This window comes from Cygnus olor, chromosome 2, assembly GCF_009769625.2.
Source record: "Cygnus olor isolate bCygOlo1 chromosome 2, bCygOlo1.pri.v2, whole genome shotgun sequence".
Taxonomy (NCBI): domain Eukaryota; kingdom Metazoa; phylum Chordata; class Aves; order Anseriformes; family Anatidae; genus Cygnus; species Cygnus olor.
Genome location: NC_049170.1, coordinates 22,760,604 through 22,780,903, shown reverse-complemented (window position 1 = coordinate 22,780,903; position 20,300 = coordinate 22,760,604). Strand labels below are relative to the sequence as shown.

The window sequence follows — 20,300 nt, the reverse complement described above, 5'->3', positions numbered from 1 at the left end:
GTGATCAAGTAGCTGAAAGGCAACACAGTGTTACTGGAGGGAACTGATGTGCCTTCAGTCTTTCTGTAAGTCCATTAGGGTGTTCCCAGGTCTCTCTCATACTTCATCCTTCATAGGGTCTAACATCCTGGTCACTTTTAAACTCCCAGTAAACACCAAGCAGTGTTTTTATAGCTCTCCATGTGCAATACCTCACTGTAATGACTAATGTTGGACCTTTTACCAAGCAAAAGTCAATCACGTTGTACTTACGAGCTACGCTCTTAGCATTTCAAACTGCCTCAAGAAGTAACAGTTTGCTGCTGTGCAGTGTCAAGAATGAATTCCTTATCCCGTTCCAGACTCTTTCTTGCAGTGGGAAGCAAGATGCTCTCCAAAAGTGCAGCTAACTACCCCCTGTGTCCTCACATACTTGCTCTTGTAAGCAAGAGTGAAGACTGAGGGGCGGTGAATAAAGAACTTCTTCCATTTTCTGTTCTATCCACTAGCTTGCAAACGGAATAAAGGCAAGCAGTATTCATTTCTTCTGTGCAGGCAGGATTACAATTGCAGGAGAACTAAGCAGAAGGATTTAGGAGGGAACAGAGGTTTTATCTCCCTGTACGGCTAAGTGTTATGATAATTTAATTCATTATTCTCCAAACATCCTATACCATCTACTTCCTTTTTCCTCCCAAGACAGCACAACTGAGTAGCTCCCCTGCTTGCTAAGTTATACACAATGTGTAACAACTGTTAAGTAGCAAGGAATACACGATTATAAACAAGCAGAAATACAAACGACTGGATGTAATGGAACCGATCATTTTTGTTCAAGACTGAGTGTGTAGTTCCAAAGAAAACATGCCAATATCTCTTTGGAGCAGAAACAGCAAGTTCAGTATAGTTTGTCAGCGCGGCACCATTTGAGCCAATTTGTCATCAATTCTTAAAGAGTGTCTGGTGCTTCACGGAAAACTTCTATATATAGAGACAATCTTGCTTATAGATCATTTTTACATTTCTCTTCCACTTTTTCCTCTATTACTGCTCAGTGAAGCCAACACGCTGATCCAGGACTCAAGTCAGGGGAGCTGTCTCCTGGCTCAAGCTAATGGCAGGGGGAGAACCTAGGAGTTTCTTAACTCTTTCCTCACAAACATTACATTTAGTGTTACTGATATCTTGGAATAAATGTTGCCATTTAACCAATTTCTTCTTAAAAACCCTTTAGAACAGCTGCCCAGCACTCCTTTCTACATTTAACTTAAGTAAGGTAAGAAAACTACCATCATTAACACTGCGAAGAATATAAAAAATGAGAGTACTTTAAGAAAACTTCTAATAAAAAAAAATCAGATAAAGCTGAGCTCCATCTGACTGCAGAAATACCCAAATACCAGAGACAGTTTGAAGATTTCAGCAGAGCAGGAGAAATAAGTTCTGCTAGAGTTATCACTCTGCTGCAACTTTGTGATGAGCATGCTTTTTTATCTCAGACGGCTTTTAGGACTTTCCAATGGGGACAAGAGGTTACTATCCTGAGTAATTTTAACAGCAAAAGGTTTTCATATTAGATCTTCATTTTAACACACATACGGCACTAAAAACGCCTTTCTGTTATTTAACTTACTTCTAAATCAGCTCGAAAAAAAGGCACTTTCAGCAAGGAGAGTGTCCAGATGGGCAGCTACTGCAGAAAACACATTATATAAAACCTGTTCTAGACTATTTCTCTACAAAATCAGGTCACTGCACGTATGGCCAGCCTGCCCAGAAAAGACATGTCCTATTGTCTTCAAAGATGCTATTCGATGTGACAGCTTGCTGGATCCAGACAGCACAAATGGGTCTGCTTTTGTAGTCTAGAGGCACGGCGCCTCTGAACAAGACACTACTTTCATATATTTAAAGCTAGACCCTATTATTTTAGATTAATCTCTAGTAAAATCAGTGGAAACGTACGCCCCTCTGGCTTCCATGTGTGTGACCGTGCACGTTGACAATCACACACTGCTCCAACTCGAGTAAATGGCAAATCTCCTGTTGGCTTACGGGATGCAGGACTGGGCTGAATTCAGGCAGAACTGCCACGCGAGGCCATCTGCTCTGGATAGATGCATGTGACTCCTATTAAAGTCAAGAATAAAGGAGACAAATGCCCCTTTTAGCTGGGCGTGCTGACTTCAACAGGAGTTTGCACATTGGCATTCGAGCACCGAACTCAGCCCTCTGGGGAATGTATAGCAGTGCTTAGTTCATATCAAACCTTCTAAGCTGACCAATTCAGAGCCTTCCAGATCATTACCGCTGCAGTGACTTCTGCTTACTTTGATTGCGTGTTCTTCCTACTGCTGATCAAAGCAATTCTGGTAAGTGACAGTCAGAGGAGTGTCCTGTAGCCAGCAGCTTCTCCTAAGGACAGTCATAATGTCTAAATAACACCGGTGTTTAAATTTATAGCAGCTGTGGTTTCTTTTCCATAATTTACTTTTACACATGAGCTTTTGTTGAGAGGGTCTTCCACTGACTAAGTATTGTTTGCTTTTTATTTTGGTTCTTTTAAACAACTTGGTGATAGGATCATCCAATCACACTGAAAGGTATCAAGCAGGGAACCAAAGTTGTGCTACTTATACAGCACAAATGATTTCCTTCCAATTGGTTTGGCAAATGAGAGGATTTAATTAGCCAGAGAGCAATTTAACCCTAATCCCATTATATGAATTTATTTTTATTCACAACATTAACTTCCCTGGACAAAAGATTTTTTGAAAGAAAAGACAGACGCTTTTAACAGTACTATGTAATAACGTAGATGTTTTAAATAAATATTTTTAATGAGAAGTGGTTTTCTTTCAGCACAGAACTCTTCTGTGATGTCTACAATGTCTTGTAGAAATGTCCTGTTTAAGCAGAGATTCACATTTAAATGGAGGTGTGTGTGTCAAAAGGAAAGAGCCAGGTTATTATCAGACAGACTGCAGGACTGCAAAGGATATTCAGAACACACTGCCAGTGTTTCTAGAAGTAATTGATTTAGACACTTCCAATGGCAATGTTATTATGGAGAGTTAATCAAGGGCAAGTTTGTGAAAATAACTTCTTGAAGTACGTTCTGACATACATAAATTGTAGCTTTTCATTCTACCAGCTGAAAGCTGCTTATCAGATTTCTTTTTCCATCAGAAAATCACCTCTAATCTGCATCTGCATAGGAAGTTTTCCTACAGAAGGATGGCTTTTTTAGTTTTACTTTTGTTCACTTTATAAGCAGCTAAAAAACAAGGAAATAGGAGGTTGAAAAATTCTTTCTTGTGACTATCGGTAGAGATTACTCTCTTCCTTCCCCCAATGCACACAGGTTTAAAAATTGTCAGTATTTAAGTTAATATTACAATTTTGTTTTTTGAGTTGCTAGGCAACATCAAGAAATAAATGTCCTTGCTCTGAGCTCATACCTTCATTATTCTTCCAGTGTTACAGAATTGGTTACACAAGCCTTCCATGGCCAAGTCCTGCTACTGTTTAGCAGCACCATCATTATTTGGTGTGCTCTAAGGGAAACACACACTTCTAACCTACCTGGAAGATTTCTGCAAAGTCTACCAGTTCAATTCATGACTAATGTCTGAGAAGCTCTGTAGCTTTTGCAATCTCTATTCATCTTTCCCTTAAATCACCTGTCAAATATATAACAAAAGAACATGCCAGTTTTTATTTAATAATTTTAATTGTTTCTGGGCAGAAGGCAGAGCACATCGTACAGGAACTGAAAGCATTGTTTCGGTCCCGTCAGTATTTCCTTCCAGAATGCCAGAACAGAAGTGACTTATTAAATAAAATGACTTCCATGCATAATTCTTGCTTAATAATTATATCTCAAAAAGGAAAGCTTAGTTATGCTTGCTGAGCCACCATCCCTGGTCACTCGTGTACATGAAAGATACTGCCTTTAATCCTCACTTTATCATATTATTAATCACAATCAGCTATTGACAAAATTATTAGAACAAGTAATAAGTAAAAGGATGAGGCAATTCAAAACACTGCATGCCTTTTCCTTCATTCAGCCTCACGTCACACTCACGGTCTCAGGCTGGCAGTGGAAGCAGAAGCCTGTTGTGATTTATCTACCATCCCAAGGCTCAGAGCAAGGCTGTCCCAGGGCTTCCCCGGCTTCTTCCAACCCCAGCCAGATGCTTCACACTCGATGTGCCCTCCTGCTCTATGCACTCCTACCTCTATTTCCACCAACCTTCAATTCCTCTCCAACTCAAGAGCGCTTGCTTGTGCAGCTGCTTTTCTCCACTTCCCGAGTTTTGATGTCTATCTTGTCCCACCTTCTACTGCGTGGCTTCTGTAGGTGGAGCTACAGGGCCATCTACACAATACAATGTATAGTCTATTAATAAAACCTGTTCCCAGAAGCAATGTTATTTGTTTCAAGTTTGATTTCCTTGACAACATAATGGTAGATTATTTGCACAAATCAGATTTTGGCACCGACCTGATTCCTTCGACGTCCTCTTAATCTCCCCAAAATGCCATGCCAGCTCCGCTTTGCCACAAATTCCTCTTGCCACCACTCACGCAGCTCAGACAGCACAAGAGGTGGGGATAGGATCAAAGAATCCATTCATATCACTTACACGTGTGAAGACCACAACATTCATTTTAAAAACAACATACATATTGACAAACAAACCCAGCTGCCTCCTGTGATCCACTACACCTCTCCAAAGGACTCAAGATAGTGAGAACATACCTCAGCGAGCAATACTGTGAAGCATCGGGGGAAGAGCTTCTTTCTTTTCCTTTCACTGCTGAGGTCTGTCTACTACTCTGCAATTATATCTGCACCTATTATGTAGACATCGTATATGGTAAAAAGCTGGGTTTGGGAGCTGCCATTTCTATGGCAACACACGAAATACGAAATTCTTTAAAAGCAGTTAGTTAAAAATCTGTATTCCTCAGTGTATTTAGTTTTCAAGAATAATCTAACCTTGACAGTTAACACAGAAAGGAAGTCACAGAGTCACAGAATCACAGAATGGCGAGGTTGGAAGGGACCTCTGGAGATCATCTGGTCCAACCCCCCTGCCGAGCAGGATCACCTGGAGCACATTGTGCATGATGGCATCCAGGCGGGTTTTGAATATCCCCAGAGAAGGAGACTCCACAACCGCTCTGGGCAGCCTGTTCCAGTGCTCTGTCATCCTCGCAGTAAAGCAGTGCCCTTTCATATTACAGAATCACAGAATGGAAATGAAATTCAAATTGTCAAGGAACTTGTATCAGCATTGTGGAGGCTTCATCTTCTTGCAATTTGCAAATAAATCTCTGCATTACCAGAGAATGCGATCTAGAACCAGACACTCTGGTTCTGGTTATACTGCTTGTATTAAAACCAGGCTTCTGGGGGCAGAGAACATGTTCACCGCGCTCATTACAGTAATGCATTTTTTGCTGGGACTCGGGGCAATACAAAAGCCAATTACAGTAACAGCGTTATGCACATCTCTTACACGTAGCAAACCCAGTAAAACCCACTGAGAAGCCCATGAAGTCCCAGATCACGTAAGCAGCTGTATGTAGCCCAAACACAGTCCATCCGACCTAAGTTCAGAGCATGGACTGCATTTTTTTGTTAAATTATTTTATGTCTATCGTGCAGTGCATGAATGTGGTGGCAATGAGAAGTTAACTGAATCCACAACAAAAAGGAATGCATTTCAAACCATGAAAAAGTTGTTGTTTCCTTTAGGAGAATTACTATTGCTACCACATGGGAAGTTTAAATTGGAGACTTTTACAAGTCACCTTATCTACAACTAATAGGCAGACGTAACCTGCTACACATCCTGATGGGAGCTGCTCCCCTCTCCCTATAAGCACTAGGAACACAAAAAGAGCTCCACTTGACCTACATGAAATACAGCAAAACCATACTCCAGTCAGGTTTAAATAAGTACCGACAGTCTTTATACGTAAGTATATTCTCACAACTTCTTATGAGCACAGAAAGCATTGTCTTCATTTTGCTGAAGAAGGAACACGTAGGACATTTTGACTCCACAAAAATCAATGGATATTTTTTCACTGAAGGCAGCACGTCACCCAGTAAAAAGTATCAGACATCCCAATGTATTTAGATATCTATTATGGCATTAAATGCAGTCAGAAAGCACTGACACAGCACAGTGAGAGTACATAAAGTATTGCTCTTTATAAAGCTATAAAAAGAGTTCCCCAAGATATTTGTCTCCATATTATTAATACATGGTTGAGCTTTCAGGCACTGGGGAAACTCTCCTCTGTGAAGAAGCTAGCAATTTAAACACAACAAGGTCATGTCACCAAGTGTTTGGGGAGGAGTAAGGACAGAGAAACAGTACTCTGAACTTCATGTATACATTAGTGCACAAAAGGGAACACATTTTAAGGAGGGAGGAGACAAAGGGAGGAGGTTTATCCCCTTCACTCCAGGAGTCCTTTGCCACACACTGTTGAAAAGTGTTGAAAATATTTTCTTGTTACTTGGTGGAATTCAGAAACAAGCAAATGCATCGGTACTGTCATTAAGAATAAACTTCACTTCCACATTATGTGCTCTGAAGTATTTAGTAATATTATTAAGTCATTCATACAGTTCTACATATAGATCTAGTAGTCTACAGGCAACACAACGCTTCCATACCACATGGGATGAAACTGAGAACTTGAAACGAAGAGTTCTGGTCTTACAGTTTTGCTCACTGATTCAAATGAAAAACGGGCACCTTAGCATAAAGCAAAAACCATTCCAATGGTGGCTGAGGAGAACACAGCTGAACAACCGCTGTGTTATTCAGGCCACCTGGTGGGAGCTGGAAAACATGCAGGGGGTAAAAAGTTTAATTTCAACTGGGATCTGTAGTATTCATTTCTGACAGAAATGGACAAGGCTAGAAAGAAGTCCGGGACAGAAATTTGGTGTATATTGCTGTAAATCCTACTGACATCAAGGCAAACACACAAGGAGGAAGTCATGATCCCAAACATCTGCTTATGGATAAAGAAAAAAATGAAAAGTTTTCAACCACTTCAGAGTTTGGAGGGAAATAAGACAGGACTTAGAAAATAGAAAAACAAAACAAAACAAAACAAAAATCACTAAGCGATCCTGATTATAAAAATGAAAATCCATATCTCTTATGTTCAAAACTTATGAGATATAAGCACTCTTTCAATGGTGCATGAAATCCAAGAGAGATACAGGTATATCAACAGTGCAGACTGATGAAATTGCATTTTACTGTATGTCTCCACAACATCAATGCACCTGTGCCTATTACCAACACTAAGAAGTGCTGCAGAGAAAGGTGGCAGAGTATCTCCAGCACAAGAACAAGGTTGGATGCATTCATTTGTCCTAAAACTTCTCCAGAGCATAGTTAGATGCTCTTCATTTCATTAATTATTCACAAAGGTATTACTGCTTTAATTTGTTCACCATGCACACAAGGCAATAAGTTTGTTTTGTAATGAAACATCTCGTTTGTAACAATATAACCTAGATGCAGCAGATTGTCTTATTTTGATGTCAGCCTGCTTTTTCTGGCTGTCTGTTTCATCAGTGTCAGTGGAGCTACCCTCAGCCTTAAGCAAACTATGCTGCTTCTCCCCCTTCTCTCACCAGTTCTTCCTCAAAGACAGAAACTGTGGCAATGAAAATACAGACTGTTTATGGTAAACATCTTAAGAAGCCATTAATTAGTTTTGGCTGCTGTAATATGCAAATATGCATAATTTCTGTAGAAACTATGAAAATCTCTGCACTTCCAGTCAGATGCCACTGGGTTTGTATCAGTACATCATGAGCTCAGGAGAACGTATGCGATTCTAAGAATTGAAATACATTTCTAGTATTTCTGTCCCTTCTCCACTCCCTCCCCTAAAAGTGAAAAAGTTTTTCTGCTTTTTAGAGCAGAAATTACACTTCCTACAGTAATGATGACAACCACATGGATTCTGAACAAAAACAATGGCTTGAATGAACAAGCGCCCACTGTACTGCAAATACGCTAGAGAGAAGCACTGCATTATTGCCTGGTAATACATTCACAGTTTTCCATCTCTGGCATTTACTCAATTTTCAGATACAAGTGTGAAAATTTACGCCACTGAAAATCTATTAAGGAGAGACCACAACATAATTAACACTGAAAAAACAGCTTCTGAAATGAAAGACAAAATCAGAATAATGAGGTTAGAGGGCTTAGCCTGAGAAGGCACAGATCCGGCAATGCAAATGTTACACCAACTTACTTGCCTGGTAAACATTTCTCCAGCATGGAGCCATCCCAGTTATCATCCATCCTCCTCCCTTCAGATTCCAAGCACAACAGGCACGGGGAATGACAGGGTACCACCGTGTTCGCGCTACATATGGCTAGGTTGACAGCCCTTAGGGTGCTAATGTAGCCCGCAAAAGATAGAGTAGCTGCTCTACTTATTAAATTAGGCTGCTCTAATTTAAATTGGTTGGGATGTGGCCAAAATTCTGCTAGAACTGGCATGCTGCAGTCGGGGCTTAAATGAGTCTTTGTTCAATGTCTTCGGCTGCATGGTAAGATGCTTACTTCAGCTGAAGTGTGAGCTGGAGCCTAAGCATAATGTCTTCAATACCTTCCTCTCCATGGCTTTGTGAAGTCAAGAGCCCTGACAAAAAACACTTTTTGTTTAGTAGTCCTCATGCCTTCTCCTCATAACACCACAAGTGCTCCAGCAGTTTGTCATGAAGCAAACAAGGTTGAACTTGTCTCAAGATTTGGAGCCTCAAGCTGCAGCACTAATTAATGAGCCCATATTTATCTATACTAACATATACTGCACGTAATAGCGTAACTAGCTTTTTATATGCAACAGTAAAAATACATCTTCCATAGTAACAGAGAGCTTTTGAGGCCCCACCAAAGAGGCATGGAAATTTGGCCATAAATGAGAAAGCTCCATAATCAAAATCAGAGCCATTTTACTAGCAGTGAGGCATGTTACGGTTGTAACACAGCTGACAGGAAGGATTAGGGATGGACTGCTTCTTGTGGAGAAAGCAAACGTGAGCCAGTCTTACCAGCCTTTTCTTGAACAAGGGAAAACAAAATACTCTCTAGAATCACAAATCAAAATCAGTGTCACGCAGAAAGTAAGTAAAACTTACTGGACACCACAAGAAAACCAACATTTCCCCAGTTAAGGGAAACCCTGAATCCATCATCACACGTTTCTTCTACTGTTCAATTTTGTACTGCGTTCAAAACTACTCTTTATTAAATCCTACTGCTGTACTCGCTAATACATCCAATTCCTGACAAAAGATTTAGCAGGAATGCTATTTGAAAAAGAAAAAAAAAATGGCCTTTTTCAGCAAACAGAGGCAGGAAGGAAGCAAAAACACTACTTCCCCCTTCACCTCTCTCTTCCCCCTCCCCTTTCCCCAACACAGTGGTTTCAGGCTAGTTCGACTTCTGGATGTGATCATAAATTGGCTCAAAACTTTTGCCTTGCAGGGACAAAGCTCCACTGATTGTCTATAATGATCTACATCTCTGGCTCCTTTCTCTCTATCTCACAGCCTCCGCTTTTCTCACCTTCCATTCTTCTTCCTTGACTTCTTTTTCTTAGCAGCCATCTGGTATATACTTCAGAGGGTACAATGGAATAACTGAAGTAGAATCACCAGGACAAGACTTATACCCTTAATTCTTTACACTTTGAAGGTATAAAGAAGGCCAGCATGATATACCAGCTAGCAATGAAAACAAAACAAATCAATAAAAAAAACAACCAGACCAAACCAAAAAGACAAAAAGAACCCCTACATCAAAAAACCAGAGAGCCTGTAACACAGATTTCTGGAGAAATCCTGCTCACAACAGCAAAAGTTATTCTGCAATGTTAAAAACGGAGAGCATTTTACAGATTATGTTAATTAGGCTTTTTGTCCTTTCAAAATATTTCATGACTTTTTTTTTAAATCATCTACACGTACTTTCTTGATGGTATTAGTCAACCTCAAAGTGATTTACAAAAGGAGTCAGTATTATGTTTCCTATCTGTCAGACAGGAAACTGAGCCACAGAGAAAAGAGATGGACCAAAGGTCAAATAGCTGACTGGTGGCAGAGATAAGGCTAGTTTCCATTTCTCCAGACTTCCACTTCAATGCTGCAGCTGATACGTCTGTTTCTCAGTCTCTGGCTGAAATCCTCTCAAAATAGCTTTACGTAAAATATTTAATAATTGTAAAATATTACATTTACAAAAGATTTTTGTCTGGAAGTGGCATGACTTGCTACTTGAGTATATTTACATATATAGTACATACTACTTGAATAATAAAACTCTGTCTTCTCTCCTTTTAGACAGAAAACCTCTTTCTGCACACGCCAGTGAAGACTTCAATATATAACATAATAAATGCAGTGAGACATTATTTTCAGATAAATGAAGCCATCTAAGGAAGCACAGTTAAATGTTACCTACCGAATTTTTGGTCAAACCTCCATGCTGGAACGTGTGCATTGTGCTTCAAGTTGCTGTTTGTTGGCAGAGGCACTGTTACATAGATGGGGCCATTCACCGGGATTGGAGTCCCATCGCTGTTGAGAAGGTGAACGCTGACCGCAGTGACAGGGGTGAGGTCATACCTAGTGCTGTTTCCTACCAAGAGAATGAACGAATATTATGACTACAGACTTTCCTGAAGTTTAAGACACGCTCATGGGGTTCAACACCACAGCACTGGACTGACATTTCTCAAGGGAAGGTAGTATTAATCTTCCTTACATTACAAAATTCACCAAGATGTATATATTTTGGAATTTTCCAAAATTAAGTAAGTTAAAAATAGTGAAGACAAGAAAAATACAATGCAATTTCTCCTGCACATATTTTTGCACCTTCATTCATTTTAAACTAATACAGGAATCACAGCCATAATAGTGGTAAAAAAAAAAAAAAAAAAGACAAAACCCCACCACCTCACACAAGACTTTGGTTGTATAATCCTGCATTATAATCAACACCCAAACATGCAATGACACTGCACGCAGGATTGCTCATGTTTAAAAGTGCCACAATATGTTTTGTTTGGTCTTCCACTGAAATCAACCAAGCTAAACTGATAGATAGTATTATCTTATCTATGCAAGATTATTAGTATTCTGTATGTTTAAACTATATGCCAATGGGCAATACTTCACGACAATGTGGTTTAAAAAAATGGTATAACCCTTCAGCTAGGTAAACCAAATGAATCAATGACAGAAAAATAAGGAAGATGTATTCAGGTATTCAGGAAAAAAGCTTCAGGTACTGCTTAAAACCAAGAAGATCTGGAGCTCAAAGCAATACCTGCAGAAGTCTAAACTGAAGACATGGACCTTCCAGTTTTGCGAGGGGCTTGAGCCCACCTGGGTCCACACTGCTGCTAAAAGCAGCTGCCCTGCCTTCACCTTTGTGCTGGCCTTGGTGGTTGTGCAGCTGCTAATTCTGCTGCGGGGCTAATCTCTGCATGCAAGAAAAGGAGCCTGGCTGGGATGCCTGGTTGGCAGAGAGAGATTACACCCTTCCTGTAATCCTGTTGCCCGATATCTGCACTAACTGCCTGTGAAAGCACATTTTCACCCAAGTGGTGTGCCCGTCAGCTACACCAAGTCGCAACAAGCAGTCCCCAGGAATATGTAGTATCTTGGTGCCAGTCTTCATTAGGGCAAATCCATTCAAGACAACAGAGGGAGTGCTGGACAATAGTATTAAGACCTTTATGATGTCTCCTAGGTATCAAGGAATGGCCTCTGTGAAACTCAGTGCCTCGCAGGGACAGTCTGCTCACCAAAGTACAGACACCACCAGGAAAGGGCAGGAGGAGCGGGGGTGGCAGAGGGAAAAAAAAAAGACAGAACTCCCCCAAACTCCTAAGAACTTTAAATTCTTTGAATTTTGCAAGAGGTGCCAAACTGAGGACATGCGAAATAACCACAAGTAACTCTCCATGTGGCTTGTTTACAACAGCATCTACTTTGACGCACGTTTTTCCCACATTTCAAGGAGAGTGTTGCTGTTCCCCAGCTGACAGGCCAAGGACGGATGAAAGCACACACAAGGGCACACACTTGGCTTTGATCTCCCACAAACTGAGGGGCAGGGGCATGTCCTGCAGAGGGATTAAAGTGCTGAGAAAACAGGAGCACTAAAGATGGCCATGTAAGAGAGCCACACAGGTAACAGAGAGGAAAAACTAACAAACAAACAAAAAAACAAACAGAAAATAAGGTTTAAGAATTCAAATTGGGAGCAGGGGAAAGCTGCCAGCCTACCCAAGCCTTTATATTACAGGCTCCAATGGTGCATGGTATCACACCCCTACAGCTTTAGGATATGAAGCAGAAAGAGAGGTGGGAACTGGTGGGGAACGTTGTTTATTCATGATCACTCCGTCCCCTGCCTCTCCCATGTACCTGTAACTTCTGTCTGATTGATGCCTGTCCCCAAGTCACTGGAGATGGGCCACTAAGCTTCTCCGGCTGGTATCAGAGAAATAAATTCCTCTTGCTAAGCACCACGAGCTGATCCCTTTCTGGCATATCCAAATTCCTCATGACAAAAAGTGTAATTTCTGATTTTAGAAACATTTAGATCAATATCTACGATTAAATTATATTTTACTTATTTTTAGACATTGAAGTGTTCAAATTTTGCTTTCATTCCTGTCTCGATACAGCATATCTGCTTTCAATATCTGCAAAAAAACTGCATATCTAGCCCCAAAAGAAGCATCCTAATGATGAACACTGCTCACATCTTTCTTACTTTAGGAGTGCTGACACTTTGCTCAGTACTGGGCTGAAGTTAGATTAGAAGACAAAGAACTTTCTGAAATCTACTGATCTCTGGCAAGAAGAAAAAAAAAACCTTCAGTTTGCCATCTTGTACAGTATGTAAATGCTCATTAAAAAGATACGTTTGTCTCCTTTCAGTTGTGAAGGTAAATTAAAATCAATGCTTATGAAACTCTCACATGCTATACAACTGAAAAGCACATGCACAAATTAAATGGGAATGGACTTCAATAAATGTCAGCTTTCATTTATTTATTTCCATTTTTGACATCTGGTGACCTGTAAAGAGCTCTAAAAAAAAAATCAGAGGAAAATCCACTGTGACTTAGACTTGACTCTTTATGAAAAGGAAACAGCCTACAAAAACAGCAGGAGTAACGATTATTAGGCAGCTTGGTCCATCCCTGCAGACAATGGAAAGTTTTGTTTAGATTGGTTAAAAGGATATTTTGTGAAACCATCCTACTGTTTTCCAAGTGGTGACTAATACAAACAATAAGCTAACACTATACAGGCTTATCACTACTTGCAGCAAAATTGTTTGAACTTTTATGTTTGGAACATGCTGATTCATTCAACGAATCTCCACTGGTCCATGTTACTACTTCAATATCCATTTAGGATCTTACAAAACAAAACAAAAGCTGTTGAATTCATAGAGAATATGTTTTAGTTAAAGTAACTGCAAAGTCACTGGATAAAAATGAGCCAGAGAACTGAAATGATTTAAATAGGAGGACCTCTCTTGAAGTCCACAGACCTATAAATAATCTGTGAAAGACCAGTAGAGTAATAGGTGGGTGGAGAGGCAGCAAAGTTGCTTAAGAATTCTAAAATTTATACATATGTTTCTTCTTTTCTTTTTAATCCCCAGGTGCTGATCTCATTTTTTATTCCTTCAGAAGTTTTTCAGGTGAAATCTTCATCAAGTCACTCACAGCTAAAGAAAATGAAGTCAATCCAAGGTTAAGATTTTGAAGTTTAATGTTTCCACAGCAGGAGAAACTTCTAAAAATAGAATGCATTTCCCCTATTCCATTATGCATATATGAATATAATGTATTCATAGTTTATATTCTACCATACTAGATACTACGATATTCAGAAGACAAGACTCTTCTCAGTCTCTTAGAAATCATTTCTTTGCAAATCATTTTGATCTTTTGGCACACTCTTTTAATTGAAGGTTAACAAAGGTCAGATCCAGGACACCCATGCTCAAACAGAAAAGATCCCTTCGTAGCCTGTGCATACAGAAGACTAAAAAAACGAAGGGTGCATTCATCTGTTTCGTAGGAGGCTAGGAGGTAAAACAGGAGGAAGATGATGTCCTACTTGTGTAGTTCCTGTGAGTGGTGATCATGTGAAAACAGGCCTTGCAAAAATGCCACTAAATAAATGCAAGTGTGGGAAGCTGGTTTGCAGAGCACTGAGAAAAGCACTGGGAGAGAGGAATTCCCCGCACATTGTCAACAATTTGTTTAGTGGGTTTAGAGATAAAAATAAAGGAGATTAGGAAGTACACAGACAGACGAATGTGATAGGTATGTCCCTTCATTTTAGAAGGAGATAAGAGATATTAGACCGTGTTTGAGTACAAACAGCCAGAGAAAACTGAAGGTTGAAGATGCGAATGGGGAAACGACAGATAAAGGGATAGGATGAGATGTATTCACTGAAGCAGACAGAAGGGTTGGAGTAAGGTAGCTGACACATTTCTAATTGTAATAAAAAAGGAGATATTCAGATATGTACAAAGGAAAGGGAAGTTTATTTTGCTAGTTCCTGCTCCCCCCAACTCCAAGGAAGAACTAGAAGGCTCAGTCACATACCCTTTACTCGCATGACCTAGCATTCAAAGTCACCTAGATCAAAACATCACAAGTAAATGTATCCTGAGAAACAGCAAGGAGGGACCTCAAGGGGTTATTTAGCCTGCTTCAAAGCAGCTATGCCTGTGCCATCCTGACAGGTGATTTTCTAATTCAGTCCAACACCCTCAAGCAACTGATTCTATAGCTTGAATGACCTACACTACAGCAGGTTTTCCTAATCACTAATCTCTATCTCTTTTGCTGCACTGCAAGTCCACTGCTTTCTTTCTAAGCCAATACAGACACAGAGAACATGTTGTTCTTTTTGCAACATTTTAAGCATTTTAAGCCTTCTATGTCCAATTCATTTATTTCTCTCTAGCCTACACAACACCAATTATTTCAGACTAAATGAGAAGTGGAAGAAGAGTAACAGGCAGTTGCAGTCATAAATTGTATTATGGCTTTGAATTTAACACTGGTTGTGTTTTCCCTTTGGTGCAAGAAGAATTTTGCTGAATTTTGCTTCTGTTGAATCTAGATTTAATACAACAGAGTATTATATACTTGATATACATATTTTTAGATAAAAAATCAACAAGAAACTTTATTGCATTCTCAATTTAAATTCTCTTTTGCCCCTTCACATTGATCTCTGTTTTTGTTTGTGCACATGCAAAATGACATATTTGGAGACTTAGTTCAAAACTACAGGTATAAGAAACTTTTCTATTCTTCCAAGGCCAAGGAGTCTTCATCTTTGCTATTCAGTGGTCCCATTTAGGAGGGCCCTTGCTCTCTGCATTAATTTAAAGACTGATTCCTTTAACTATGATTATCAGCAGGAGAACCAGCTGATGTCAATACCATAAGAATTCTGCCAAGTGAAAACTGCTCATTAGAACAGCATTTTGATAGGGCAGTTGAACATATAATGTTATTTACATTCTGTTGGAACAGGGATGGAAAAAACAATATGGTCAAGAGTTGGTACCTTGACTGATTTGAAATCAGAGCAAAACCAAAGTAGTGGGTTACCTGTTCCATTTCCATCTAATCCCTGCAAATAAGGGAAACTGTCCACTTCCCAGGGTGAACTGGCTGCTGTTAGATATGCTGTCAAATCACTGTAGCTAGTGTTCTCTGGTAATTTCACAGATCTTCTCTGAAAGTGAACTTGTGGCTGAGTCCGTGCACCTAAAAAAAATTAAAAGTGTCTTTATATCCAATGTGGCCAGAATATTTAGGAGTTCACATTTATGGAAGCATATATACAGTTGTTTTCATTACAAATTAAAATAACTTGAGAAGGACAGAGATATCAGAAGGCTATTGCGCACATGGAGGAAGAACACTAGTTTTATATTTGTTTTGCAATTGCTATTGTTTTTCTAGAAGCACTACTGAGCAAAATTGTTAAAGCATCTAATGTCAGAATCTTTTCTGACTACATTATTTGCCAGGATCACTTCAAATTTACTTACATGCTTCTTTCAATGAATGTCACTGAAATTAAAATCAAATTCAGAGGTAGCGCATCTGAAAGCTCAGAAAAGTATCCTGTTCATCATTTTTGTTTACATTTTGTTTCTTTTGATATAGAAAGTTAAATTTAGTTTGCACTCTTTAAAGTGTTGTTCTAAGAAACTACAATTCTAGTCCCAATTAACCTGGGTACTTTCCACACTGTATTTTTACATAGCTCTGGCTATCTTAACTGTCTCTACTACTAACAGTCAGTTTTTATTTAAACCACTGGATAAAAAGATTCACTTGACAAAGCTTGGGTGAAAACAGTTTCCATACTTTCCCATGCAAAGTACACATCTAAGCAGAACCAGATTACTTGGCATGTAATTCCTCTTTTTTCCTCCGTCTTGTATAGTTTTAGCATTTTTTCAGGATCACTAGGTGTTAATTGAAGGGTCTTACTGTAACATGATTTAAGACTGTATCATGTACTATTTCATTTCATCTCTCATTTAAATCCTGGATTATAAAGTCAATAGTCTTTTTCAATGGATGCTCACCATTAATACTGTTTAGCAACACACAGCAAGACTCCATCTGCAAGTTTGTGTGCTACATGCAAATTAATTTTTAAATCAGAATCTATTGTGTTCTCCAAAGCTCTTGTTGAATACTCATTGCACACTCCCCTCACAGCTTAAAATCAAGAGGCAAGCAGTTCTTTCCTTAATTTGTATTTGACTATGTGGTTCAAAGATGTCAACTCAAAACAGTTTTGCTTCTTTTCCTAAAAAAAGCAGCAGCTTCAGGTTGTCTGTAATTTCACTGAGATGAAGATTAAAGAGCTTGACTCATCTCTTAAATGTTACAACTGACAATGTCATTAACCAGAAGACTGGCATCTTTTCTTGAATTATCTTCTAGCAGGAGCTCTAGCTATGAGAAAACAGAACAAGCATTGTATTGGCCAACAAAAATTGTCAAATAGGCAGGCAAGTGTATTCAAAAAGCTGATTGTTGTTTATCTGTTTAGCTGTCATTTCCTTAGTAATTCTGCAAGAATAAGCTTTTTTTTCTTTTTTTCTTAAATTTCTGAAACTTTGAAGTATTTACAGCAGGATCTCAAGACTAGCAGTATTCTTAAATGTTTAAGACAGTCATTAAACAGCACACCTGTGAAATGGGAAGAAACCTCTCTCAGCCAATTTCTAGGTGTAAATGGAAAACAATATAAAAGACTAAATAAATTGACTGAAATGAACTTGGGAAAGACTCATCTCCCTAGTGCTTTACAATATCGTAATAGTTTGCTGCACCTCAGGGGCACATCTGTTCAAACACTCACAAACCTCTGACTGCACTGCTGTGTGGGTTCATATGTCCCATATGGATATGCATCCACAGTAACAAAACAGCAAAAAACACAACAGTAAAAATAGTATTAAGATTATCACTATCAGTTCAATATAAAATTGTAGGATTTTCTGCTGACTAAATATCTGATTAAGATGAATTATTCAAGTTGCCGAGAATTGGCATTGTATTTCTGAAGATCCAAGTAATTAAGAATTAAAAACAAAATAACTGTTGTTGAATCCATTAACACAGCAATTTATGGGTAGGTTCTGGAGTTTTCTATTAAAAAAGGATTATTTAGTAGCACTGAGAGAGCCATGAGCTGCCAAATCATAACTACACAGGGAGAAAAAGTCAAAAAGCAAACCTCAATTTCTTGAACCCTACAGACAATGCAAAACGTTCCCATGGCTAAGTCCCAAACCTGACAGGAAACCTGCACAGGAATAAATTTGGATGCAAATTTTAAGGCGGAAGCTACTCAGAAACAGCTTCCTGTGTAGCTAGCCTGTGCATATAAATACAAATAATTGGTACAGAATAACTACTTAATTCACATCCTAGATTAACAAAACTCCTTGATATTGAAATGCCCCAAGGAATCCGGTTTCCTTTTAAGAGGTCAAGTCCAGGACCTCAGGCAAGCTACTCATCCTTTGTATCTTGCTCTTCCTCTCTCTTAAAATAGGAAGAGAAACATTTACCTCTCAGATGCTTAATTCATTACTATGTGTTTGGAAATTTGGGCATTAAAGTGAATGCACACCCAGTGAAGACTGTTCAGGTAGGACTTTCTTTACATCAGTAATGCTGTTTTTCCCTCAAGCTGTGCTGCCACATGCTGTCCTCCCTCTCTGTCCAGGAACGTCCCCGTCTCCCCACTGGGGATGCTCATAGGAATTAACCTCAGCTCTGTAAAGAAAACCACCTTTTGTCCTCCCAACTGCACTGCTGATGGCATGAAAGCTCAGCAGTGGGAAAGTCACCTGAAAGCTGCTGTTCACTGTGAGCCTCCGTTCAGCTCCTTGGTTGGTTCTCCCCTAACCCAGCAAGGGACCCCTAAGGGGGAGATGATCAGGAGCAACTAGTGAAAGGCTTGTGAGAGAGGATGCTATCAATGCTTCTGCATTCTTTCCCCACCTTGCTAGAAGATAAACCAATGTACTCCTTTAGCTGAAGTCATAGAGCACTTTAGGGCTTACGTTTGGGAATAGACTTGTTGAGGGAATCAGAAGTGGTCAAATGGATAGATTTGTGCTCACCAGATTCTTGGAGTATTTTTCAACAAGTCAACCCTTATCACTGGGAGTAGATTAGTATTACTGCTTTTATTATTGAAGATACCTAGTTTTGACTTATAAAAACAAAATTAAAACCAATACACTCTACTATAAAATTGGCACGTGAGCTCTCTCCATTTTGGTGAGTGACATAAGGGAAAGGACTTTTAGCACCAATCTTGTCTTCTTTAGGCATCCTCTTGTCAACATACCAACTATGATTTAAATGCTGTCATTTTCCATTTGCCAGTGCGCTTCTCAAGGAGTTCCTGTAAGGCATCTCCTGCCACGATGGATGTGTGACACGTGGCACCACACCAACAGTTTAGCTTCAATCTATGTGAAGTAACATCTGAAATATAATCAGTTCATGCTCCCATTGCCTGTATGGCAAAGAAAGACGGAAGGTACCGATACAGTTCCCATGCATTGAATGCAGAAGTTCAGCTCGTCACTGTGATGGTATTAAATAACTTAAATGACCCAGGGGCTGAGCTGGCAAGCTCTGTCTCTCACAGTTACTGACAGGATGCAGCAATGGACGTAACACCATCATGAAAATGAAGTTGGCTGCATCAACTCAGACAAACTCCTGAATTGCATAACACGTTGCTTGCTTCCTTAATTATTCAAAAGCAGCTGGTAACTTACTGTACTAGACATGCCTTTCTTTTCCTTTGACTGGCACTTCAAACACCAGTGTTCCCAGTCTGTGCCTAGTATAGTAAATTCTGTTTTGCTCTCGTTTTTGCATTAAGGTAACTCCTGATCAACTATTTTGCAGCAGCTTGAAGTAACTACGAAATAAATTGGAGAAGTAACAGAGAAAAACTAGGTCACAAGGATTTTGGATCAAGATTAGAGAGGTTCCATTCAAACACTGGTACAATGTCTAAGCTGTCTTTCATTTAGGTTTCATCACAAGACAATTCCCAAGAAAAGGAGTGGGGGTTGGTCCCATAAAATAGTTTTTACTGTGCAAGAATGAGAGTTCAAATTCCAACTCTTAGAGTACTCTGGGTAACATTTTCTTTCTTTATTTTCTTTCCCTGCTATACCAGCAGAATCAGTTACATTATTCTAATATATAGGAACACCCTTGATCAACTCACCCAAGGGAGCAAGATTACATGGAAAATATTTAAGAGTCTCACTTGGCTATTAAATGTCTCCCTAGCCCTTAAATGTCCCTGCTTATTTTTTTTTTTTAAGAAAGGAAGCTGTGAAAAAAAAAAGAATACTTTTCTTTTAAGTGAATTGTGTAATAGTAGCACATTTGCATAAGAATACGAGTACTTACTATATAATGTTAGAAGAATACTGTTGGTAAACAATGTTTCATGTTTTGTCCAATGGAATCCCTTGTGATTTAACATAGTCCACTGTCCATCTAATTTACCCCATTATCTAATGTCAGCTCTCAAGCTGCAGAATTTATGTACCACAGCTGTGTTGTTCTCTAGCTCCTTCTGAGCGTTCCATCAGCTATGTAATTTGTTTAGTGCTTTTCCAGCT

General features: G+C 39.3%; 1 protein-coding gene across 6 annotated transcripts in view; it reads right to left on the bottom strand.

Moving 5' to 3' along the window:
* FAM171A1 (family with sequence similarity 171 member A1) overlaps window positions 1–20,300 on the bottom strand; it is an 89,666-nt gene that overhangs the window by 10,746 nt on the left and 58,620 nt on the right. For all 6 annotated transcript variants that reach the window (XM_040548111.1, XM_040548113.1, XM_040548109.1 and 3 more), the window contains 2 exons: window positions 15,718–15,876; window positions 10,509–10,685 (listed from right to left, as the gene is read on the bottom strand). In XM_040548111.1, coding sequence (XP_040404045.1) covers window positions 10,509–10,685; window positions 15,718–15,876 — 336 coding nt within the window. The remainder of the gene's footprint in view (window positions 1–10,508; window positions 10,686–15,717; window positions 15,877–20,300) is intronic.